A 19,015-nucleotide genomic window follows, 5' to 3' on the forward strand; every position below is an offset into this window, starting at 1 on the left:
GGGCGCGGGCTGCAGGGCCGGACGGCAGGTGCTGGGGGGCTCGGGTCTGGAGCCACCCTCCCGTGGGGAGCCCTCTGCGTGGAGGCGGGCAGCCTGGCACCGGCTTCCGGCGGTGAGCGGGTCTCAGAGTCCTGCTCAGGACGGAGCCTCGGCACCTCCGGGGCTAAATCGTCTTGGCAGCAGGAGGCGGGGCCCGGATGCGCGGCTGGGCGGGCGGTACTGTGGGCGCCGGGAAGGGGCGGCCTAACGGGCTGAACCCGACGGCGCTGGCGGGGGCACCCCGTCTCTCTAGTGGGGGGACGCTTTCCCGGAGCCTGGTGGGGGCCCAACTTCCCGGGCAGAAAGAGCCCGTGCTCGAGGGGAGGGTGCGGTCAGCAGGTGGGTTCCCACCCACCGCCTCTGCTCCTGGGGGCGTGCCACCCCTCAAAGGTCTGGGCGGGAGAGCGGCCCTGGGACCTGGCCAGCACCTTTGCGGGAGAACACAGCAGGTGGGGTATTCAGTTCCTCCCAGAGACAATGCCAACACTCCCTCAAGACCCCCTAGCAGCTATATTCTGAAAAGTCGGTACCTTTCCCCTCATTACTGAGTAATAAATGGCCTGTAAGAAATTTAAACAAGTAAAAAGTGAGACCCACCCCCCATTGCCACCCACTGTGGGCTCCTGCCTCAGATCTGCTGGACGCCCCATTCCTGGTTTCCTCCATACACCGGGCTTTCTTTGTGTGTGTTACATAAGTACACACCGCACCTATAGCTAAAAATCCATGGAAACATAGAGCCCGCCCGACTTCCTTACTGTTGGCCCTACTCCAGTATGTAGGTGCTCTGTGACTTTCTTAATTGGTCCTTTACTAAGGAGCAATCAGGCAATCTCCAGAAGAACCCTTGTGTCGTGAGCTCCCAGGTGTGTCTCTCCAGGATCCTCTCCCGGAAGTGGAAATTATGGACGAGGGCGAGCCTGTGTTTGTGTAAACAGTTAGTGTCAAATTGTTTTCCGCCAAGCTTGTGCCAACCCACTGTCAGCCCAAAGTGGACGCGGTGTTCGCAGTTCTTTGCTGCTTTGTCACTCTGAGAGGGGACAATGATTCACTGCCCCTTTCTTGGATGATTGAGCATCTCTGAGTCTATCGGTCTTTCCTCGGCCTCATGACCCTTCCCCAGTCTTCCTTCCTCTGCCAGGCTCATCGTGAATGACCTGGTCACTCTCCATCCCTCCTGCTGCGTGCACCATGGGAGCTCAATAAACATTTTCTGGAGGAGGGGATCCATTAGTATTGAATGCCTGCCGCATCAAAGGGTTTGGTCTGTGCCCTGAGGAAGATAGGAAACATCAGCAGGTATCTCCGCTTTGTTGGCTTACTTTTACCGGTGTAGGGAGGAGGGAGAGTGATGTGGTCACATGTATATTAGAAAAGTGGAGTTCAGCCCTGGCCGGTTTTGCTCAGTGGTTAGGGCGTCGGCCCGCAGACCAGAGTCCCAGGTTCGGTTCCTGCTAAGGGCACATATTTTGGTTGCGGTTTGTCCCTGGTCCTGGTTGGGGTCCTATGGGTGGCAATCAGTCGATGTGTCTTGCTCACATCATTGTTTCTCTCTCTCTGTCCCTCCCGCTCTATCTGAAGATACATGCAAAAATGTCCTCAGTTGAGGATAAAAAAGAAGAGTGGAGTTCAGTGGGGAGGTGGGTGCTGGGGGCCTGGGGGGTTGGGGTAGGGACAGAGGGGATGGACCAGAGAGAAACAGCCCAGCAGGGAATTGCTGGAGAGAATGGAAGGTTAGCTGCCTGGGGCCATCCTGGTAGAGGTGTCTGGCGGCCTCCAGCCTCACAGGCCTGGGGCAGAAGAGGGGGCAGACAGGGAAACAGCGGGGCAAGGGGCCTGTGGGCACAGCCTAAGGACGGTGCAGAGAGGACAGAACTCAGCATGGCAGCTGTGAAGAACAGGTAGGGAAGTGGGCGAAGCTTCTCACCAGCCTCCCCTCTCCTCGCCCCCATCTGTCTTCCACACTGCTGCCAGAACCATCCTTCCAACACCAAATGTGACCGAATTACTCACCCCACCAATGAAGAAAATTCCCTATCTTTGTGAGTTTAACAAAATACATTTTAATTGATTTTTAAATAGAGAGGAAAGGAGAGGGAGAGAGAGAAACATCGTCGTGAAAGCACATCGATCGGCTGCCTCCTGCATGCCCCCTACCAGGGATTGAGCCCTGAATTCCCAGCACGTGCCCAGACGGGAATCAACCAGTGACCTCCCAGTGCACAGGATGATGCCCAACCAACTGAGCCACACCCACCACGACTCCACTAGTTTTGAACCTGGGAGATGCAGGTGAGTCTCAGTGAGGTTTGTGGGCCTGGGGCTTTCTGCATTCTTCCTGTCAGGACACTTGCTGCCAACATGGGCCCAAGGTCCCATCTCCCTGAAAGCCCACAGACAGAGTATCCTCTGGCCTCAGGCCGTTTATTTTGCCAACTGGATTAGAAGCCCCCTCTGTGACCTCATAGCCCCATGCACAGCACAGCCCATGGCATTGGGCTATAATGTCCGTGTGCTCTCCGAGGGGGACCCAGGGGCTCCTCAGTCGGAGGAATTGCTTCTGGGAAGTGGTGGGCTGGCTGCTGGGAGCTGCTCGCCTCTAGAGGTTCCCCTGGAGAGCAGGAACCAGGCCACGGCACACAGGTGATGCTTTAGAGAAATCCATGTGAGGCCAGAAAAGCCAGGGTGGCAACTGGCTGGGCTAACATCTAGGGCAGTTTTGTAGAGGGTCTTAAGGTGAGAGAGAATGTGTTGAACCCTGATGGCAAGGCTCACTAGTGGAAAACATTGAGAATGGAAGCCTGGGGAGCAATGGCAAGAGGTGGGGAGGAGGCAGGAGAGGCAGAGCCTCCGGTAGCTGTGGAAGCAGGTGGGGGGTAAAGGAAGGCCGGCTTGGGGTTTGGTTTGATGATGCAACACTTGGCTGATCATGGATGGCTTCTGTGTTCTCTGTGAAGGAGGGCAGTGGGATCACCCTCTGAGACGCAGGAGGTGGGGGCAGAGGTTTGAGGAAACTGCAGAGTGGAAGAGAGCTGACCAGAAATCAACAGGCTGGGCAGTGGGGTCATCCATGCATGGCTGGGGTCATGGTGTCACCATGACCATCTGCACTGTAGGTGGTGCAGGGCCATAGGAGATGGGTGTGCAGGACTGTGTATGGCTGGGGTTTGCTGGACAGGGACGGTGAAAACCAAGTCAGAGAGGTGGGGGCCAAGGACACTGGCAGCTGACAGCTGATGGGAGCCACTCTGGGTGGGGTGAAAGAACGGAAGGAGGAAGCCAAGGGGCCGTGGGATCAGGGAGGGTCATTCCCTGCAAGAAGACCTGGGGGAGAGCAGGGAATTCACAATCCCTTCAAGAGGGAGGAGGCAGGCCGGAGCCAGCACCCCTGAGGGTGACCTGGGCAGTGCTGAGTGCAGGAAACTCCATGGCAAGAAATGGGCGGGGCATCATGGTCCAGAATGGACCCCAAACCGCCCCATAAACCTAAGGTGCCTCTGAGAGGCCTGTAGAAATGGGCTGTGTAGGGCATGAGGGTGGGGCAGAGCCAGTCCTGAGCTCAGACGCCAGGCCAGGGGACTTGCCAGGGACACAGCCTGTCCATGCATAAGCTCCATGTTGTGCCAAGGTGGGGCTCCGGACCCTTTTGTCTGCACGTGACAGAGACCAACTGTGGCAGAGGAGGCTGTGGCTGGGCCTGTGCACCCGGCGGGGAGGGGAGCCTGGTGGGCTCAGCTCTTGTCTCTGGGTTTGGTTTCATTCATCGTCCACGGCCGCCCCGGCCTCGAGGGTGGTGGGCACCGCCAGGGGTCCTAGGTGGTGCAGACCAACCGGGTCTCCAGGGCCTCGCGTCTTAAACTCCGCTCTTTGCAGCAGGACGCGCAGCGCGCCTTTCTTAAGGACATGCGTTCAATGTCTCAGCCCACGTGGGTGGGGCTTCCAAGTGGGGCTCGGGTCCTCCTCAGGCGGGGAACCCCAAGGGCAAGGCCTGGGTTTTCCCACCGCCGGTGGCAGGGCCTGGGGGATGTGCCCGGCCCGTCCGCTGTCCCCCAGCAGGGAGGCCGTGGGCAGGGCCAGGCCCTTCTGCCTTCCTCCCGGCTGACAGCGCCGGGGACAGAACCCCGGGACTCGGGCCGCGTCGGCCGCTGACCCGTGGGAGCCGCCGTCGCTGTCATCGCCCGGGGGGCGGTGCCCAGGCCCCGAGCCCGCGGTGATGCCCCGCCCCCGGATCCGAACCTGGACGGACTGGCCCAATGGTAGCGCGCCCCTCCGGGCCCCGCCCGGGGGGGGCGGGGCGAGGCCGCGCAGGCGCACGGCACGCCCGGGCGGGCCGGCTGGCTGGGAAGATGGCGGCGGGAGCCCTGGCCGCCGCCGCGGAGCGGGCCCGGGGCGTCCGGGGTGCGCGGGCCGGGGCGGGGGCCGGGCCATGAGCACGCCGCTGTCGCGTCCCCGAGCCGCGGAGCCCGCCCGCGCCCCTCGCCATGGCGCGGCTCGCGGACTACTTCGTGCTGGTAGCGTTCGGGCCGCACCCGCGCGGTGAGTCCGGGGACCGGGCACCGGGGAGGCTCGACCGGGGTGGGCGGGCCGAGGCCGCCGAGCCAGCGGCACGGTCGTCCGGGGCACCGGCCACGCCGCGTCCGGGTCCGAGGCGGGCCGGGCGATGAGACGGCGCGGGCTGCGCCTGCCCGCCGCCCTCGGCGGAACCGGGAGGCGGGAGGGTCCGGGCGCTCGGCCTCCTGACCCCCAGCCCAGTGGGACGGACCCCGCCTGGCCGGCTGCGGGCGGCTCTGCCGCCGGGGACGCCGTCGCAAGCCCCTCCTCTGCCCCGCGGTGCCTCCGGCCCCAAGCACCGGCCGGCCGGCGGCGCCCAGGTCCAGGGGGTCGGGGCGCAGAGAGGGCCAGGGGTTCGGGGACTACTTCATGGAGAGAGGTGCTTGAGCTGCAGGTGGAGGGTTTCGGGAGGAAACGGGAGAGAAGAGCGTTCCTGGCAGAGGGCCACTGTCCTCACCCCGCAAGCCAAGCCCTGGGTGGGGGTCAGCGCGGTGGCCGCTGCCCATGTCCGGAGGTCCGGGTAGGGTCAGCGCCCGGGGCTGAGAGCCCTGCAGCCGGGGTAGGAGAGGACGGAGCCCGGCGATGACATCAGCAGCAGCCGGGTGGACAGCCGCCGGGGAGCGGGCTCCGTGTGCCAGGCCGTGCGCCGCCCTTTGTGTGCCCGACCTTCCTCTCCCCCAGCGCCCACCCAGGTTTCCCCGCTGTTGCCCATCCACAGTGCCCACGGCGCCGGCCCAGGGCAGAGTGTGAGCGCCTGGTCTGAGCCCCACAGGAGGGGCTGGGACCCGCACCCAGGCCAACCCAGAGCCTCGCAATGGACAGTGTGTGTCGTTGGGGTGGGGAGGGGAGGGCTGTGAGGTCAGGCGGGGCTGAACCCTGAGCCTGTGGGGACCCTGCTTCTTGTCAGCCCAGCTGTCACTGTCACCACCCAGGACCCAGACTTTTCTCCCCTTTGCCTGCTGGGCCCTGCACACGGCAGACCCTCCTCAGTGCCCTCCCACTCCCACCCGGCCCTCCTCTCTGTCTGTCTGTCGTCTGCCTGCATGCAGCCCCGACCCTGGCAGTCTGAATGCATCCCCGACTCTGGAACTCCCCCCAGAGATGGAGTTCCTGCCCGTGAGAACCAGTCTGCACCCGGTGGGCTCACTGTCAGTGTTGTGCAGCCAGAGGGGTGCATGGGGTCCAGGGAAGCAAGGCTGGCCGCGGGGCTGCCCTTGTGTGAGGGGCCGAGGCTGGGTGCTGGGAAGAAGCCGGGTGTGCAGAGCAGGCTTCAAGGCTGATGATGCTGAGGGTGGTGTGGGGAGGGCCTGAGAAGGCAGCAGGGGTGGGGGTTCAGGGTGAATGTGAGGGAGGTGACAGTAGGCACGGGTAGGCTCCATGACAAGCTATCTGTACCATGTGTGCTCACGGGTTGCGCGCCCCATGCCTGTGTGACCTTTGACCAGGTTGGAGGAAGGCTGGAGCCCACAGTGCCCACTTACCATAAGTGGTGAGAAGGAGTGACTTTCAGGCTGTCCACTGCCTTAGGGGTCGGAGGCTCTGGAGCCCCATAACCACTGCTTGCAGCTGCTGGCCAGCCACCCAGCCTCAGGGCCTCCCTTGGCAGGACTTGTCCATGCCTGTGAGGAACAAGCCCACAAAGCTGGGACCCCGGCTGTGGCGCCAAGCGTAGAAGCCGGGGAGTAGTAGGAGGGTCAGTGGTCCCTGCTTTGCCACATGATAGGTCTGTGACCTTGGGCCAGTCTTTAGGCTTTGTGCACCTCAGTTTCCTCATCTGGAGAAGGGGTGAGGCACGCAGACCTCCCAGGTTGCCATAAGCACGCATGGACACGTGCAACTGTTCACGTGGAGGCTCCAGGAAGGGGGGGCGTCTTATTAATGTAAGCAGCAGGTGTGTGGACACCCCTAGGCACAGACAGAATGAGCATCTGTGGGAGGTGGAGGACCCCTGTATGTGGCAGGCCTAGGACATCAGGGCAGGGATGCAGAGTCTTTGGGTTCGGTGGAGGAGGGATGGGAGAGTGGATGTCTTGGCCTTGGCCTGGACCTGGACATCCTGTCCGAGCTGCTGGATGCAGGGTCTGGGTGCTGAGTCCCAGAGCCTTGCCAGAGGGAGCATCCTGGTTTCATGGTCACCACCTGGCAGGCCTCTCCAGGCAGGAGGGAAGGAGGAGGTTGGGCGGGACCCCTTCTTTCATTGAAGAGAGCAGGCCCCTCTCCTGGTGAGCAGGGACAGCTCCACAAAAATATGGGTACCCTGGGCCTGGTCTGGGAACATCTCAGGTGCCAGACAGACCACTTTTGTCCAGCTACGGGCCTGGGAGGGCCCTGGCAGTGGCCAGCTGATTTAACACTGCATGGCCAACGTTGGGGTATGTATTTGGGAACCGAAGATGCATTTGACCTGACCAGGTGGCTGAGCGAGTGTCCACTAGGCAGTAGGGGCTGCACCCTTCTGGTGCTGGGGGCATCCCCCTCTTTGCCTCAGCATCTGAGAAGAAGACCCACCTCCCACACTGGCCTGGCCTCTTTTGGTCCTGACAGTGCTGAGCTGGCCGCATTCCTGTGCCCCATCCACTCTCCCCACCCATGTTCCTGCTCTCCCTCTGGAGCAGGTTGGGGCTGTTTGGGGTGGCCTCAGTTGGCTCCCAGCCCCCACCCTGGGAGTCGAAGGGTCCAAGGCCTTGGGTCAGAGCCAGTCTGGTCTGACTGGAGGAGACTGGGAAGTGCTCTGGGTGGGGCTGCAGCCCCTCTGCGTCTGTCCTGCCTCTGTCCTGCCGCTGTGGTTGGCTGGGGGGCAGGGGAGGAGCAGCAGGAGGGTGCTGCCTTCCTTTTCTCTTCCTATGGCTGGGCTGGTCCCAGGGTGTGTGCGCCCTCCCTTGCCTCTGCCCACAGTGCATGCTGGCCCAGGCGGCCCTCCAGGCAGTGAGCCTGGCACTGTGACGGGTGCTGCCGGCAGATGCTGGAACGTGTGCTGTTTCTTCTGCCCCTTGTCTGGGCCTGCAGCCCACATGGGACTGGCTGGGGGTGTGGCTGGGAGAGGAAGTGCTTGTCCCTGTCTGTGTCTCAGGGGACCCAGTGCCCTTCTTCCTAGGGCCCCCCAAAGAGTTCTGCCCTGGGGCACATGGCTGTGCTGGTCACTGTGGGGTAGGGGCAGCTCTGGTGGGGCGAAGAACAGCAGCAGATCACCCCCATAGCTACAGGGCTCCTGTGGGTAGGGGATACTGGGAGAACCCACCCCTTGCCCAGGATGCAGGCCTGTGGCCTGGCCCCAGCTAGCACAGAACTGAGGTGTGGGCCGGGGTCTCAGAGATCAGGAGCCAGGGCCCGTCTATCATGTGCCCTTCCAGGGAGGGCCTGCCATGGCCTGGAGCACCCTGGGGCTCCGGAAGCTGCCCTGCACTCTGACTGAGGAACCTGTTTGCTTGTGGGGTGTGAGTGGGGCTGGCTGTGGGAGGTGGTTGTACAGCCAGTTGTATGCATTCAGCAAGCCCTAGTTAGGCTGTGGTCTGTGCCAGGCTCAGGTGTGGGATGGGTGCACAGACGTGGCTTCTTGCTCATGAGGCTCCCATCTGGCCCAGCTGGCCAACAGGTGCACCAGGAATCACGGGTGTGGTGGAGGGAGGCAGGTCCTGGGTGTCCAGGGCAGGCCCCAGGCTTGGGCGGGGTGCAGACAGCTGCCTAGAGGAAAGGACGCTCTTTGGATTGAGACCTGAAGGTCAACTTTTGGGGTCACCAGAAGGTGCTGGTAGGGGTGTGCTCACTTGCCCTGCCCAGCCACCTGCCCCCATAGGTAGTTGGGACAGTTTAAGAAAGTCTGCAGCTGGTTCTTTGGAGGGTGGAGCCCGGCAAGTGGGAGTTGACGTCTCACACGACGAATGGGTGGGGAGGTGAGCGGTGGACAATGGCCAGCTACTCTGTCCACTTCCCTGGGGGAAAAGGCTGCCGAGAGTGAGGCCTGCCTGCCTGGCCTTGGGAGGGAGGCTGTGGGGAGAAGCTGTCCCCGTTTGTACACACCCCTCTTCCTCCGCCTGCTGCTTCGTGGCAAGAGCTGGGTGAGCCCTGGGTGCCATCCAGACCTGGGCCCAGATGGTGGTTTGGGGCCCCACACAGTTCAGCCCTCTGGGAGGAGAGCATGGAGGAAGGAGCCATACCTCACGGCACGCAGCCTGTGCCTGTCAAGGATGGCCCTTGGGTGTGGACCTGGAGGGACCCCAGTGGGCTTTGTCTTGGTGGGCTGTGGACATGCATGTCGGTAGGTGTGGCACCAGCAGACACCTGTCCCTCTCCCCACCTCATCTTGTCTGCCACCTCATCTCAGTGTGTCAGTGCTGGGAGGGGGAGGGGAGCAGGAAGCTGAGGTTTTGTGAGTCAGAGTCAAGGCCCCTCATCTGCCACCTCCTGCTGCCTGCAGCCCTCCCACCACCTCCAGCCCTGCTGCTGACCTTGGTATTGCCTCTAGGACCCTGGAGGGTGGTCTCCTGAGAGTGCTCTCTCTCCACCTAAGGACTCCCTTGTAGAGGCTTCATGCTGAGTGCCCTCCCCTTACCTGTCTGTCTCCACTCTGCTGCTGGGGGCTGTGTTGGACCTGAGCTAAGCAGAGGGAGGTACCTGTGGGTCCTGTGTGTCCTGAGTGTCCTGAGTGGGGATTGAAGGTGGGGAGGCTCTAATCCCCCCTCCCCAGTCCGTATGCTACTGTGCTGGGTGGGAGCTAGAGAGAGGAAAGGACAGGTTGTGTCGCTCTCCAGAGCTCCATGAGGTGAGTGGCCCTGGACAGATCTCCGTCATGCCTCCTGGTTTGGTTCTGTAGGGGTGAGCAAGAGACAGGGGCTGTTGGTGTGACCTTGGCCTGGACCTGGAGTGATGCCCTGGGCAAGGCGTGGGGTCTCTGGGGAATACATTGGGGCTAGCCGGCTGGGGAGGCAGTGTGCCCAGGGGCACAGGCAGAGACATGGGCCTCTTGCCCCCAGCCCTCCTCCCTGGCCCTGGTCTGCGGCTGCGCACAGTGGCCTGCGGCACCCCTTCAGCACCCCTCAGAGCTGCTGGACTCCAGCGCTCCGGCGGGCCCTCCCTCAGTGGGCCTGTTGTCTCTGAGGCAGTGGACGCAGGAGGCCTTTCTCCTGCCACAGGCCAGGCGTGTGAGATTCTGCACTTCTCTCTTTTTTTTTTTTCATCCTCACCCGAGGACATTTTTTCGATATTTTATTCAGATAGAGTGGGAGGGAGGGAGGGAGAGAGAAACATCGACGTGAAAGGGACATATCGGGTGGCTGCCACCCACGCCAGGGACAAACTGCAACCGAGGTACACGCCCTTAGCGGGAACCGAACCTGGGACTCTCTGGACCGCAGGCCGACGCTCTAACCGGCCAGGGCATCTCTGCACTTCTCCAATGAGCCTTGGGCTGACCTGACTGGGGAGGAGAAGCCAGGGGCGGGGCTAGGCACTGAGCTGCCCTAGTGCCTAAGCCGGGGTTGGCTGTGGAACAGTCTGGAAGTGTTGTCCCATCGCTGGAGGGGATGTGCTGTGCAGCCTGGCTGGTGTGCACAGGCTGGAGGCGGGTTCTGGCTGGGGGTGTTGACGCTGTGGGGCCAGACCTGGGAGCCAGGGCGAGAGGAGGGAGGGACCCCAGTCCCACAGTAGGTGCTTTTTTTGTGCCCTCTGGTGGCCCTGGGGACTGTGGTGCCCAGTGGCCTCTCATGGGACTATTTTTAGGAAAATTATAGGTCTGGGAGCTGAGGCTAGTCTGGTGCCAGATGAGGACGGGGGTGGGGGACGTTTCCACCCGGGGCTTTGAGGTCGTCATCTGAGACCCTCGAGGCTCCTGCCTGGGTGGGGTGTGGGAAGTAGCAGGCGCTCTGACCACCTGCTCCTGTCCGCAGGGAATGGGGAAGGCCAGGGCCAGATCCTGCAGCGCTTCCCGGAGAAGGACTGGGAGGACAGCCCCTTCCCCCAGGGCATCGAGCTGGTGAGTGGGGGGGCTCTTTGGGGCTAGGCCAGCATCCTGCCACCATCCCTGCAGGGCTGTGAGGAGCCTCCCTGGGGCTGGGTCCCCGCTGGGGACAAGAAGATGTCTGAGCTGCTTTGCAGGGTGGGGGCAGGGATGCTGGCTTGGCTGGCATAGTGCTTGGTGCCCTCATCAAGTCATCCCTCCTCCTCACCATGGGGACCATGTCCTGCCTCCCAGGGCCCTCATCCCACACAGGGTGTTACTCTCTTTTATGGGGGTGGGCTGAGGTCAGGAGGTGAGGTGCACCCAGGGTGGCTGTGAAGGTGCTGCCTGCTGCTTGGGACCTGGCGTCCAGGCCCTGGCTGTGCAATGCTCCTGGGCAGGGCACAGGGGGAGCTGACTGCTGACCCTGACCCCTCCCTCCCCACAGTTTTGCCAGCCCAGCGGGTGGCAGCTGTGTCCTGAGAGGAGTCCACCGACCTTCTTCGTTGCTGTCCTCACTGACATCAACTCTGAGCGGCACTACTGTGCCTGCTTGACCTTCTGGGAGCCGGCAGAGCCCACACAGGTCAGCTTGGGGGCTCTGGGGTACAGCCCAAATGGGGCTGAACCCTTGCCCCTGCCCCTGGGTGTGTCTACCTATCTGTGGCTAGTCCTGGCGCCTCAACCCCATGGAGTCTGGAGTTCCCAGGGGAGTCACCTCTGTCCTCTGCCTGGGCTTATGGGACCTGCCTCAGAGCCAGGCGAACAGGCTTCTGTCCACAGGAAGCCATGTGCACTGAGGATGCTGCCGCGAGGGAAGGGGAAGCGGACGAGGGAGGCTCAGGGCAGCTGTCACCTGCAGTGCCCAGCCCGCGCGGCCAGCTCTTTGCTCCGAAGACTCTGGTGCTGGTGTCTCGGCTGGACCACGTGGAGGTGTTCAGGGTGAGGCGGGCAGCCAGGGCGCGAGGTAGGGCGTGGCTCTTCGCCAGCCGCTGCCATTGTTGCCTGTGGCTCTTGCAGAACAGCCTGGGTCTCATCTACACCATCCACGTGGAGGGCCTGGGCGTGGACCTGGAGAGTGTGGTCGGGAACCTGCTCACCTGCATCATTCCCCTCGCTGGGGGCTCACAGGTGGGCCTTGGGGGCAGCTGCTGGGGCCCTCCTAGCACCTGTGGCTGTGGGGGAGGGCCTGGTAGGCACTCCGAGTCTCCCCTGGGCCGGGCACGGCCCCAGGCCTTGGACACCGTGCGTCTTGGTGCCACCATCAGCTGCCGCCTGTCCTTGGCCCGCCTGCTCGCCTGCGTGTCCTGTGCCTCGCCTGGCTCTCCACCTGGCACCTCCAGTGTTTCTGTCCTCTCGCTCCTTGGGTTGCCTGTCTCTGGATGTTGGTGTCAGCTTCTCTGTCTGTGCCCCCAAGTGCGGGTGTGTCTAACTGTGTCTCTCTGCCCGTCTGTCCTGTGCAGCTGGACTCAGTTGAGGATGGAGTGGTACGGATTCTTTGTTTCTTCTGCCCACCCAGGCCCACCCCTGCCCCAGGTCAGAGGCCCTGAGTTCTCTCTGCAGCACTGCCCGGGCCAGCAGAGGTGTGGCCTTTCCCTCGTGCCAGTCACTGTCCCAGCCGCTCCCGCCTCGGGCTCAGTCAGCCCACCAGGCAGGCCAGATGAGGCCACGGAGCTCTGGGCTGACGTGGATCTGGTCGGAGCCCTGAGCGCTGCTCGCTCTCTCTCCACAGAGAACCATTTCTTTGGGGGCTGGTGACCGGCAGGTCATCCAGACCCCCCTCACGGACTCCCTGCCCGTCAGCCGCTGCAGCGTGGCCCTGCTCTTCCACCAGCTAGGTGAGCCTGGCCGCCTGAGCTGGGGGCTCTCACTGCTCGGGGGCCGAGGTGGGGCCTCAAGCCTTTCCTTTCCCTCAGGCATCACCAACGTGCTGTCCCTGTTCTGCGCCGCCCTCACTGAGCACAAGGTGCTCTTCCTGTCCCGGAGCTACCAGCGCCTCTCAGACGCCTGCCGGGGGCTCCTGGCCCTGCTGTTCCCTCTTCGATACAGGTGCCCCGTGCTCCCCTGCCCGCTCCCCAGCCCCTGCCCGGCCCCTCTGTGGGACCAACCACACTGAGCCCTGGCCTGTTGCAGCTTCACCTACGTGCCCATCTTACCGGCGCAGCTCCTGGAGGTCCTCAGCACGCCCACACCCTTCATCATCGGCGTCAACGCTGCCTTCCAGGCAGAGACCCAGGAGCTGGTGAGTTATGTTCACTTCCGCCTCGAGCTCCAGGCCCTGCTAACTGGCCTGCGGGTCCCTGACTCCTCACTGCCTTTGGTCCACAGCTGGACGTGATTGTGGCTGATCTGGATGGAGGGACGGTGACTGTCCCTGAGTGTGTGCACATCCCACCCCTGCCAGAGCCACTGCAGAGCCAGACGCACAGTGTGCTGAGCATGGTGAGGCGGGGCCTGGATGGCCGGGCGGGCGGCAGCTCAGGGCCAGGCTGACGCTGACGCTGCCGCTCCCTCTGCTTAGGTACTGGACCCGGATCTGGAGCTGGCGGATCTCGCCTTCCCCCCGGCCACGACGTCCACGTCCTCCCTGAAGATGCAGGTGAGGGTCAGGCCCTCCTCGTGCCCTCCCCTGGGGTCTGCGGCCGCTGGCGGTCAGCTGGCAGTGCGAGCACAGCGAGGCCACCCCTCCAGCTGGTCACGGCCGCATGGGGCGCTCGGCTCCGGGGTCCTGTGCGGGAGAGGCTGTCAGCAGTCGGGGCACCCCTGCTTCGGGTGGAGGGAAGTTGGAGGGACAGGGGGTCAGAGATGCCTGAGGGGGCCTGGATCGGGCATGAGCAGGGTTTGGGTGTGAGGAGGTGGAGCCTGGGGTGGGTGGAGGGTGAGGACTGCCTGTGCAGGGGCCTGTCGCTCAGCTGGACTCGCCTGTGACCCAGGACAAGGAGCTGCGTGCCGTCTTTCTGCGGCTCTTTGCTCAGCTCCTGCAGGGCTACCGCTGGTGTCTGCACATGGTCCGCATCCACCCAGAGCCGGTCATCCGCTTTCACAAGGTGGGCATCAGGGTGTGTGCCGCGGGGATGGGCAGGAGCAGAGGCTGAGGGCTGACGTTCTTGTACCCCCAGGCGGCCTTCCTGGGCCAGCGCGGGCTGGTGGAGGACGATTTCCTGACGAAGGTGCTGGAGGGCATGGCCTTCGCAGGCTTCGTGTCGGAGCGCGGGGCCCCTTACCGCCCCACAGACCTGTTCGATGAGGTGCGCCTCGGCCCTAGCGGGGGGTCTCCCTCCCCTGCCTGGCCAGGGCCTGACTCTGCCCCTCCCACAGCTGGTGGCCCACGAGGTGACACGGATGCGGGCAGATGAGAGCCATCCCCAGCGGGTCCTGCATCATGTCAAGGAGCTTGCAGAGCAGCTCTATAGAAACGTAGGGCGGGCGGCACAGAGGGGGGCCAGCCCAGGGGTGCCTGTGCTGCCCCAGCCCTGGGCTGCTCACCCACACCTGCCTGTGTCCCCCCAGGAGAACCCATACCCTGCCGTGGCTATGCACAAGGTGCAGAGGCCGGGGGAGGCCAGCCACCTGCGGCGGGCACCCCGGCCGTTCCCCCGGCTGGACGAGGGCCTGGTGCAGTGGATCGTGGACCAGGCCACGGCCAAGACGCAGGGAGCGCCCCCAGCTGTGAAGGCCGAGCGGAGGACCACTGTGCCCTCGGGGCCCCCCATGAGTGGGTAACAGGGTGGAGGTGCTGAGTGTGGCCCAGGGTGGGCACGAGGTCAGAAGTGAGGGCGTTCTCTGCTCCCCAGCTGCCATCCTGGAGCAGAGCAGCGGACTCCATGGCAACAGTGCTCGCCGGCTGGAGGTGGTCCGGAACTGCATCTCGTATGTGTTTGAGGGGAAGATGCTCGAGGCCAAGAAGGTGAGGGCGCTGGGTGCTGGAGCACTGGCCTCAGCTGGGCCGCACTGCCCTGCGGGCGGCTGCAGGGAGTTGGAGTGGCAGGAAGGGTGACGGGTGCCAGGTCTTGGGTCCCCTCCATGTCAGCGTGGCTGGACAGGGCCTGCTGGGGGTGTTCAACGAGAGCGGTTTCCTTCAACTTCTTATTAAGCTTATTGGGGTGACATTGGTCAACAGGATCATATGTTTCATGTGTACGTTCCTGTGGTACAGAATTTGTGTACTACATTGTGCGCCCACCACCCAGATTCAGGTCGTCTGTCCCCATGTACTTAGCTCCCTTTTCTTTTTGCTGTCCCCGCACCCCATAAAGTTTCTACTGTGGGTCTTCATTCCTCACAGAAAATGGTGTTGACCCACACGTGTCATTGTTATTTTTTAATTTACTTGTCCTTATTTATATTACAGAGAGAGAGAAAGGGAGAGGGAAAGAGAGAAACATTGATGGGAGAGAACATCAACTGGCTGCCTCCTACATGCCCCCCACCGGGGATCGGGCCCACAACCTGGGCATGTGCCCTGATCAGGAATCAAACCAGCAACCTCTTGGTGCAGAGTCGACGCTCAACCACTGAGCCACACCAGCCAGGCACAGGTGTCATTTTTTAAAAAAATTGATAGAAAACAGAGTTCACTTATTGCTCTCCCCTTTGCGGGGTTCCTTCAGGCCTGGGATGCCTCACAACAACCAGTCTGGGTCTTCCTCCAGTCTCACAACTGCATGGTCCCCTGAGAGGCCCCCTGCTCGTATACCAGCTCTTTCCCTGAGGGTGGTGGGGTTCCCAGTGGTTTTATAATAAATAAATAACAGGCTTTGCTTGGACACTGAGGCCCAGCTGGACTCCATGAGGGTTGGTGCTCAGGGCTGTGGGGCTTCCCTGCGGAGCCTGTCTGTGCCCTGGCTGGGGGTGCAGCACCCCATCCTCGATTCCGGCTCCACGCACTTCTGTGTGTGGAGCCCTGAAGCCCCAGTGTCTGGGCGCACCCGGCCTGGATGGCTTTAGTCTGGGCTCCAGCCCCAGGGGCGTCCTGTCCTCCTTGGCTCTGTGCAGAGCTGTCCCCAGGCAGAGTGGATGGTCCCCATGTAGGCTCAGCCTCAGCTCTGTGCTCCGCTCCCCAGCTGTTCCCAGCTGTGCTGAGGGCCCTGAAGGGGCGTGCGGCCCGCCGCTGCCTCACGCAGGAGCTGCACCTGCACGTGCAGCAGAACCGGGCGGTGCTGGACCACCAGCAGTTCGACTTCGTCGTGCGCATGATGAACTGCTGCCTGCAGGTGAGGGGCCGTATGGCGCCCACAGGGTGCCCGGCACTGCCGGTGGGTGAGGAGGCCCTGGTCTTCGGGTGGAGATCCAGTGGGGAGGGCAGGGGGAGAACCCTTGTTGAAGGCAGTGGGTGCTGGGATGTCCTGCCCTGAACCTCTTGACAGCCCTGGGCAGCCCTTGGGGAAGGTCCAGGGACCATGGTGGGCAGTGGTGCGTCGGGAGGGGACATGCGTGGTGGTGAAGGTTCTGACAGTTCCTGGCTCGGCCGCAGGACTGCACCTCCCTGGACGAGCACAGCATTGCGGCCGCTCTGCTGCCCCTGGTCACAGCCTTCTGCCGGGTGAGTGCTGGGCAGCCCAGGTGTCCCTGCCCCGCCCTCCCGCTGCCCCCGCTGACGCCCACCTGGCCTCTGCAGAAGCTGAGCCCGGGGGTGACGCAGTTTGCATACAGCTGCGTGCAGGAGCACGTGGTGTGGAGCACGCCCCAGTTCTGGGAGGCCATGTTCTACGGGGACGTGCAGACCCACCTCCGGGCCCTCTACCTGGAGCATGCTGAGGACCAAGACTCCCCCCAGGTGTGCAGAGACCCCCTGGACCTGGGTGGGTGGGGCTGGCACCCCCCCACACTCACCCCGGGTGCTGTGGCAGGTTGGGGAGGCGCCCACCCAGGAGGAGCGCTCTGCCCTGGACGTGGCCTCCGAGCAGAGGCGTCTGTGGCCAACGCTGAGCCGAGAGAAGCAGCAGGAGCTGGTGCAGAAGGAGGAGAGCACAGTGTTCAGCCAGGCCATTCACTACGCCAACCGCATGAGCTACCTGCTGCTGCCCCTGGACTCCAGCAAGAGCCGCCTGCTGCGGGAGCGGGCGGGGCTGGGCGACCTGGAGAGTGCCAGCAACAGCCTGGTCACCAGCAGGTGGGCCGGGCTTCCACGGGCCTGGGAGGGGGTGGGGCTCGGGGGTCCTGTGCCCACCATGCCCCTCCTGGCCCAGCATGGCGGGCAGCGTGGCGGAGAGCTATGACACGGAAAGTGGCTTTGAGGACGCAGACACCTGTGACGTGGCTGGGGCTGTGGTCCGCTTCATCAATCGCTTCGTGGACAAGGTCTGCACAGAGAGTGGGGTCACCAGCGACCACCTCAAGGGGCTACATGTCATGGTGCCAGGTATGGGGGTCTGGGTGTGGAAATGCCCCCTGGACTGTGGGCGTGGCCCGGGGTGAGCACCGCTGTCTTCTAGACGTCGTCCAGATGCACATTGAGACCCTGGAGGCTGTGCGCCGGGAGAGCATGAGGCTGCCGCCCATCCGGAAGGTGCGTGGGGCCTGTGGGCCGGGGGCTGCCGCGCAGGTGTGGGCTGTGTCCTGAGGCGCCACTCCTGTCTCTGAACAGCCAAAGTTGCTGCGGCCACGCCTGCTGCCCGGCGAGGAGTGCGTGCTGGACGGCCTGCGTGTCTACCTGCTCCCTGACGGGCGTGAGGAGGGCTCCGGAGGTAGCGGGGGTGGCCCTGCACTGCTCCCCGCTGAGGGCGCCGTCTTCCTCACCACCTACCGCGTCATCTTCACTGGGATGCCCACCGACCCCCTGGGTGAGTCTCTGGGTGCTGCTGTCGCCCCTGCCCCACACCCAGGTCTCTGGGATGAGCAGGGTTTTCCCTGTCTCCCCTCGCGGGTGCAGGGTCTTGTGGGACACGGGGTGCTGCTTCTCCGCCCGCCCAGGCCCCTTTAGCTCTGGGACCCTGAGACTGCGACCCACCCCTTCCCATGCCCCTGACTCCATGCCGCCTGTTACAAGTGGGGGAACAGGTGGTGGTCCGCTCCTTCCCGGTGGCCGCGCTGACCAAGGAGAAGCGCATCAGTGTGCAGAGCCCCGTGGAGCAGTTCCTGCAGGACGGGCTGCAGCTGCGCTCCTGCACCTTCCAGGTGGGCCGCCGGCGGGCTCGCGCGTTCTCTCTGGGCCCCGACCTTCCGTCCGTGTCTGTAGACGCAGTTCACGTGGGGAGTGTGTGAGAGGTCGTGCTCCTCAGCCTTCCGGCCACACGGGCGAGCGTGGCGAATGTCCCCATGAGGATGCACCCCCAGGCCTCGTGTCCACAGCGTGGTGGAGAGGCCAGCCTGCCCACACCCCAGGGCCTGTCTGGCCGCAAGCTCTTGACCACCCGTCTTACTAGGGAGGCACGGGGGCTCCCTGTAGGCTCCCCCGCCCGTGACCTCTGAGGCCTTGTCTGCTGCAGCTGCTGAAGATGGCCTTCGATGACGAGGTGGGGTCCGACAGTGCCGAGCTCTTCCGCAAGCAGCTGCACAAGCTGCGGTACCCGCTGGACATCAGGGACACCTTCGCGTTCACCCTGGGCTCTGCGCACGCCCCAGGCCAGCCACCCCGAGCTTCCAAGGACAAGAGTCCCTCTCTCAGGTGTGGAGCGGGCCCAGGGCTGGGGAGCCCAGTCCTCCCAGAACGCTATGAGCTGTCCCGAGCCCACCTGCTCACGTTGACCTTGCACCCAGGACCCTGTCCTGGAACCTCGTGAAGAACGCTAAGAAGACGATTGGGCGGCAGCACGTCACTCGGAAGAAGTACAACCCCCCCAGCTGGGAGCACCGGGGCCAGCCACCCTCTGAGGACCAGGAGGACGAGATCTCAGGTGGGGGTGCGGGCAGCCCTGCGTGGTCAGGGTGAAGACCCCATGTGCAGGGCAGGGGTCTGGCGCTCTGTGGGTGACGACTCCTGTGTGCCTGGCCTGCCCCAGTGTCAGAGGAACCGGAGCCCAGCACGCTGACCCCGTCCTTGGCCCTGAAGCCCTCCGACCGCATGACCATGAGCAGCCTGGTGGAGCGGGCCTGCTGCAGGGACTACCAGCGCCTGGGTCTGGGCACACTGAGCAGCAGCCTGAGCCGCGCCAAGTCTGAGCCCTTCCGCATCTCCCCGGTCAACCGCATGTACGCCATCTGCCGCAGGTGAGGCGCTGCGCCGGGCTACGCATCCAGTGGGGTGGCCGCTAGGAAGCCACAGGCAGGGCTGCCTTGGCCTGTGGGCACAGGAGAGACTGCATGGCCATCACCTGCAAGCTGCCTCACCGCGCGCTCACCCCCTTGCAGCTACCCGGGGCTGCTGATCGTGCCCCAGAGCGTCCAGGACAACGCCCTGCAGCGCGTCTCCCGCTGCTACCGCCAGAACCGCTTCCCCGTGGTCTGCTGGCGCAGCGGGCGCTCCAAGGCCGTGCTGCTGCGCTCGGGGGGCCTGCACGGCAAGGGTGTCGTCGGCCTCTTCAAGGCCCAGAACGCGCCTTCTCCAGGTACCTC

At 63.7% G+C, this 19,015-nt stretch overlaps 1 protein-coding gene across 5 annotated transcripts in view; it reads left to right on the top strand.

Annotated features, from left to right (window-relative positions):
• Positions 1 to 4,517: 4,517 nt before the first annotated feature.
• SBF1 (SET binding factor 1) overlaps positions 4,518 to 19,015 on the top strand; it is a 28,477-nt gene continuing 13,979 nt past the window's right edge. For 2 of the 5 annotated variants that reach the window (XM_036278244.1, XM_036278247.1), the window contains exons 1-27: positions 4,518 to 4,575; positions 10,473 to 10,558; positions 10,971 to 11,108; positions 11,306 to 11,464; positions 11,543 to 11,653; positions 12,255 to 12,360; positions 12,439 to 12,571; positions 12,656 to 12,764; positions 12,851 to 12,964; positions 13,044 to 13,121; positions 13,420 to 13,569; positions 13,642 to 13,770; positions 13,841 to 13,939; positions 14,033 to 14,237; positions 14,317 to 14,429; positions 15,586 to 15,735; positions 15,996 to 16,064; positions 16,140 to 16,298; positions 16,372 to 16,634; positions 16,711 to 16,883; positions 16,957 to 17,030; positions 17,109 to 17,304; positions 17,511 to 17,638; positions 17,950 to 18,128; positions 18,221 to 18,357; positions 18,463 to 18,670; positions 18,812 to 19,008. In XM_036278244.1, coding sequence (XP_036134137.1) covers positions 4,521 to 4,575; positions 10,473 to 10,558; positions 10,971 to 11,108; positions 11,306 to 11,464; positions 11,543 to 11,653; positions 12,255 to 12,360; positions 12,439 to 12,571; positions 12,656 to 12,764; positions 12,851 to 12,964; positions 13,044 to 13,121; positions 13,420 to 13,569; positions 13,642 to 13,770; positions 13,841 to 13,939; positions 14,033 to 14,237; positions 14,317 to 14,429; positions 15,586 to 15,735; positions 15,996 to 16,064; positions 16,140 to 16,298; positions 16,372 to 16,634; positions 16,711 to 16,883; positions 16,957 to 17,030; positions 17,109 to 17,304; positions 17,511 to 17,638; positions 17,950 to 18,128; positions 18,221 to 18,357; positions 18,463 to 18,670; positions 18,812 to 19,008 — 3,718 coding nt within the window. In that variant the 5' untranslated portion in view covers positions 4,518 to 4,520. The remainder of the gene's footprint in view (positions 4,576 to 10,472; positions 10,559 to 10,970; positions 11,109 to 11,305; positions 11,465 to 11,542; positions 11,654 to 12,254; positions 12,361 to 12,438; positions 12,572 to 12,655; positions 12,765 to 12,850; positions 12,965 to 13,043; positions 13,122 to 13,419; positions 13,570 to 13,641; positions 13,771 to 13,840; positions 13,940 to 14,032; positions 14,238 to 14,316; positions 14,430 to 15,585; positions 15,736 to 15,995; positions 16,065 to 16,139; positions 16,299 to 16,371; positions 16,635 to 16,710; positions 16,884 to 16,956; positions 17,031 to 17,108; positions 17,305 to 17,510; positions 17,639 to 17,949; positions 18,129 to 18,220; positions 18,358 to 18,462; positions 18,671 to 18,811; positions 19,009 to 19,015) is intronic. The other 3 variants (XM_036278246.1, XM_036278248.1, XM_036278245.1) reach the window with 2 other exon arrangements.

Source organism: Molossus molossus, unplaced genomic scaffold (genome assembly GCF_014108415.1).
Source record: "Molossus molossus isolate mMolMol1 unplaced genomic scaffold, mMolMol1.p scaffold_m16_p_26, whole genome shotgun sequence".
In the NCBI taxonomy this organism is placed as follows: Eukaryota; Metazoa; Chordata; class Mammalia; order Chiroptera; family Molossidae; genus Molossus; species Molossus molossus.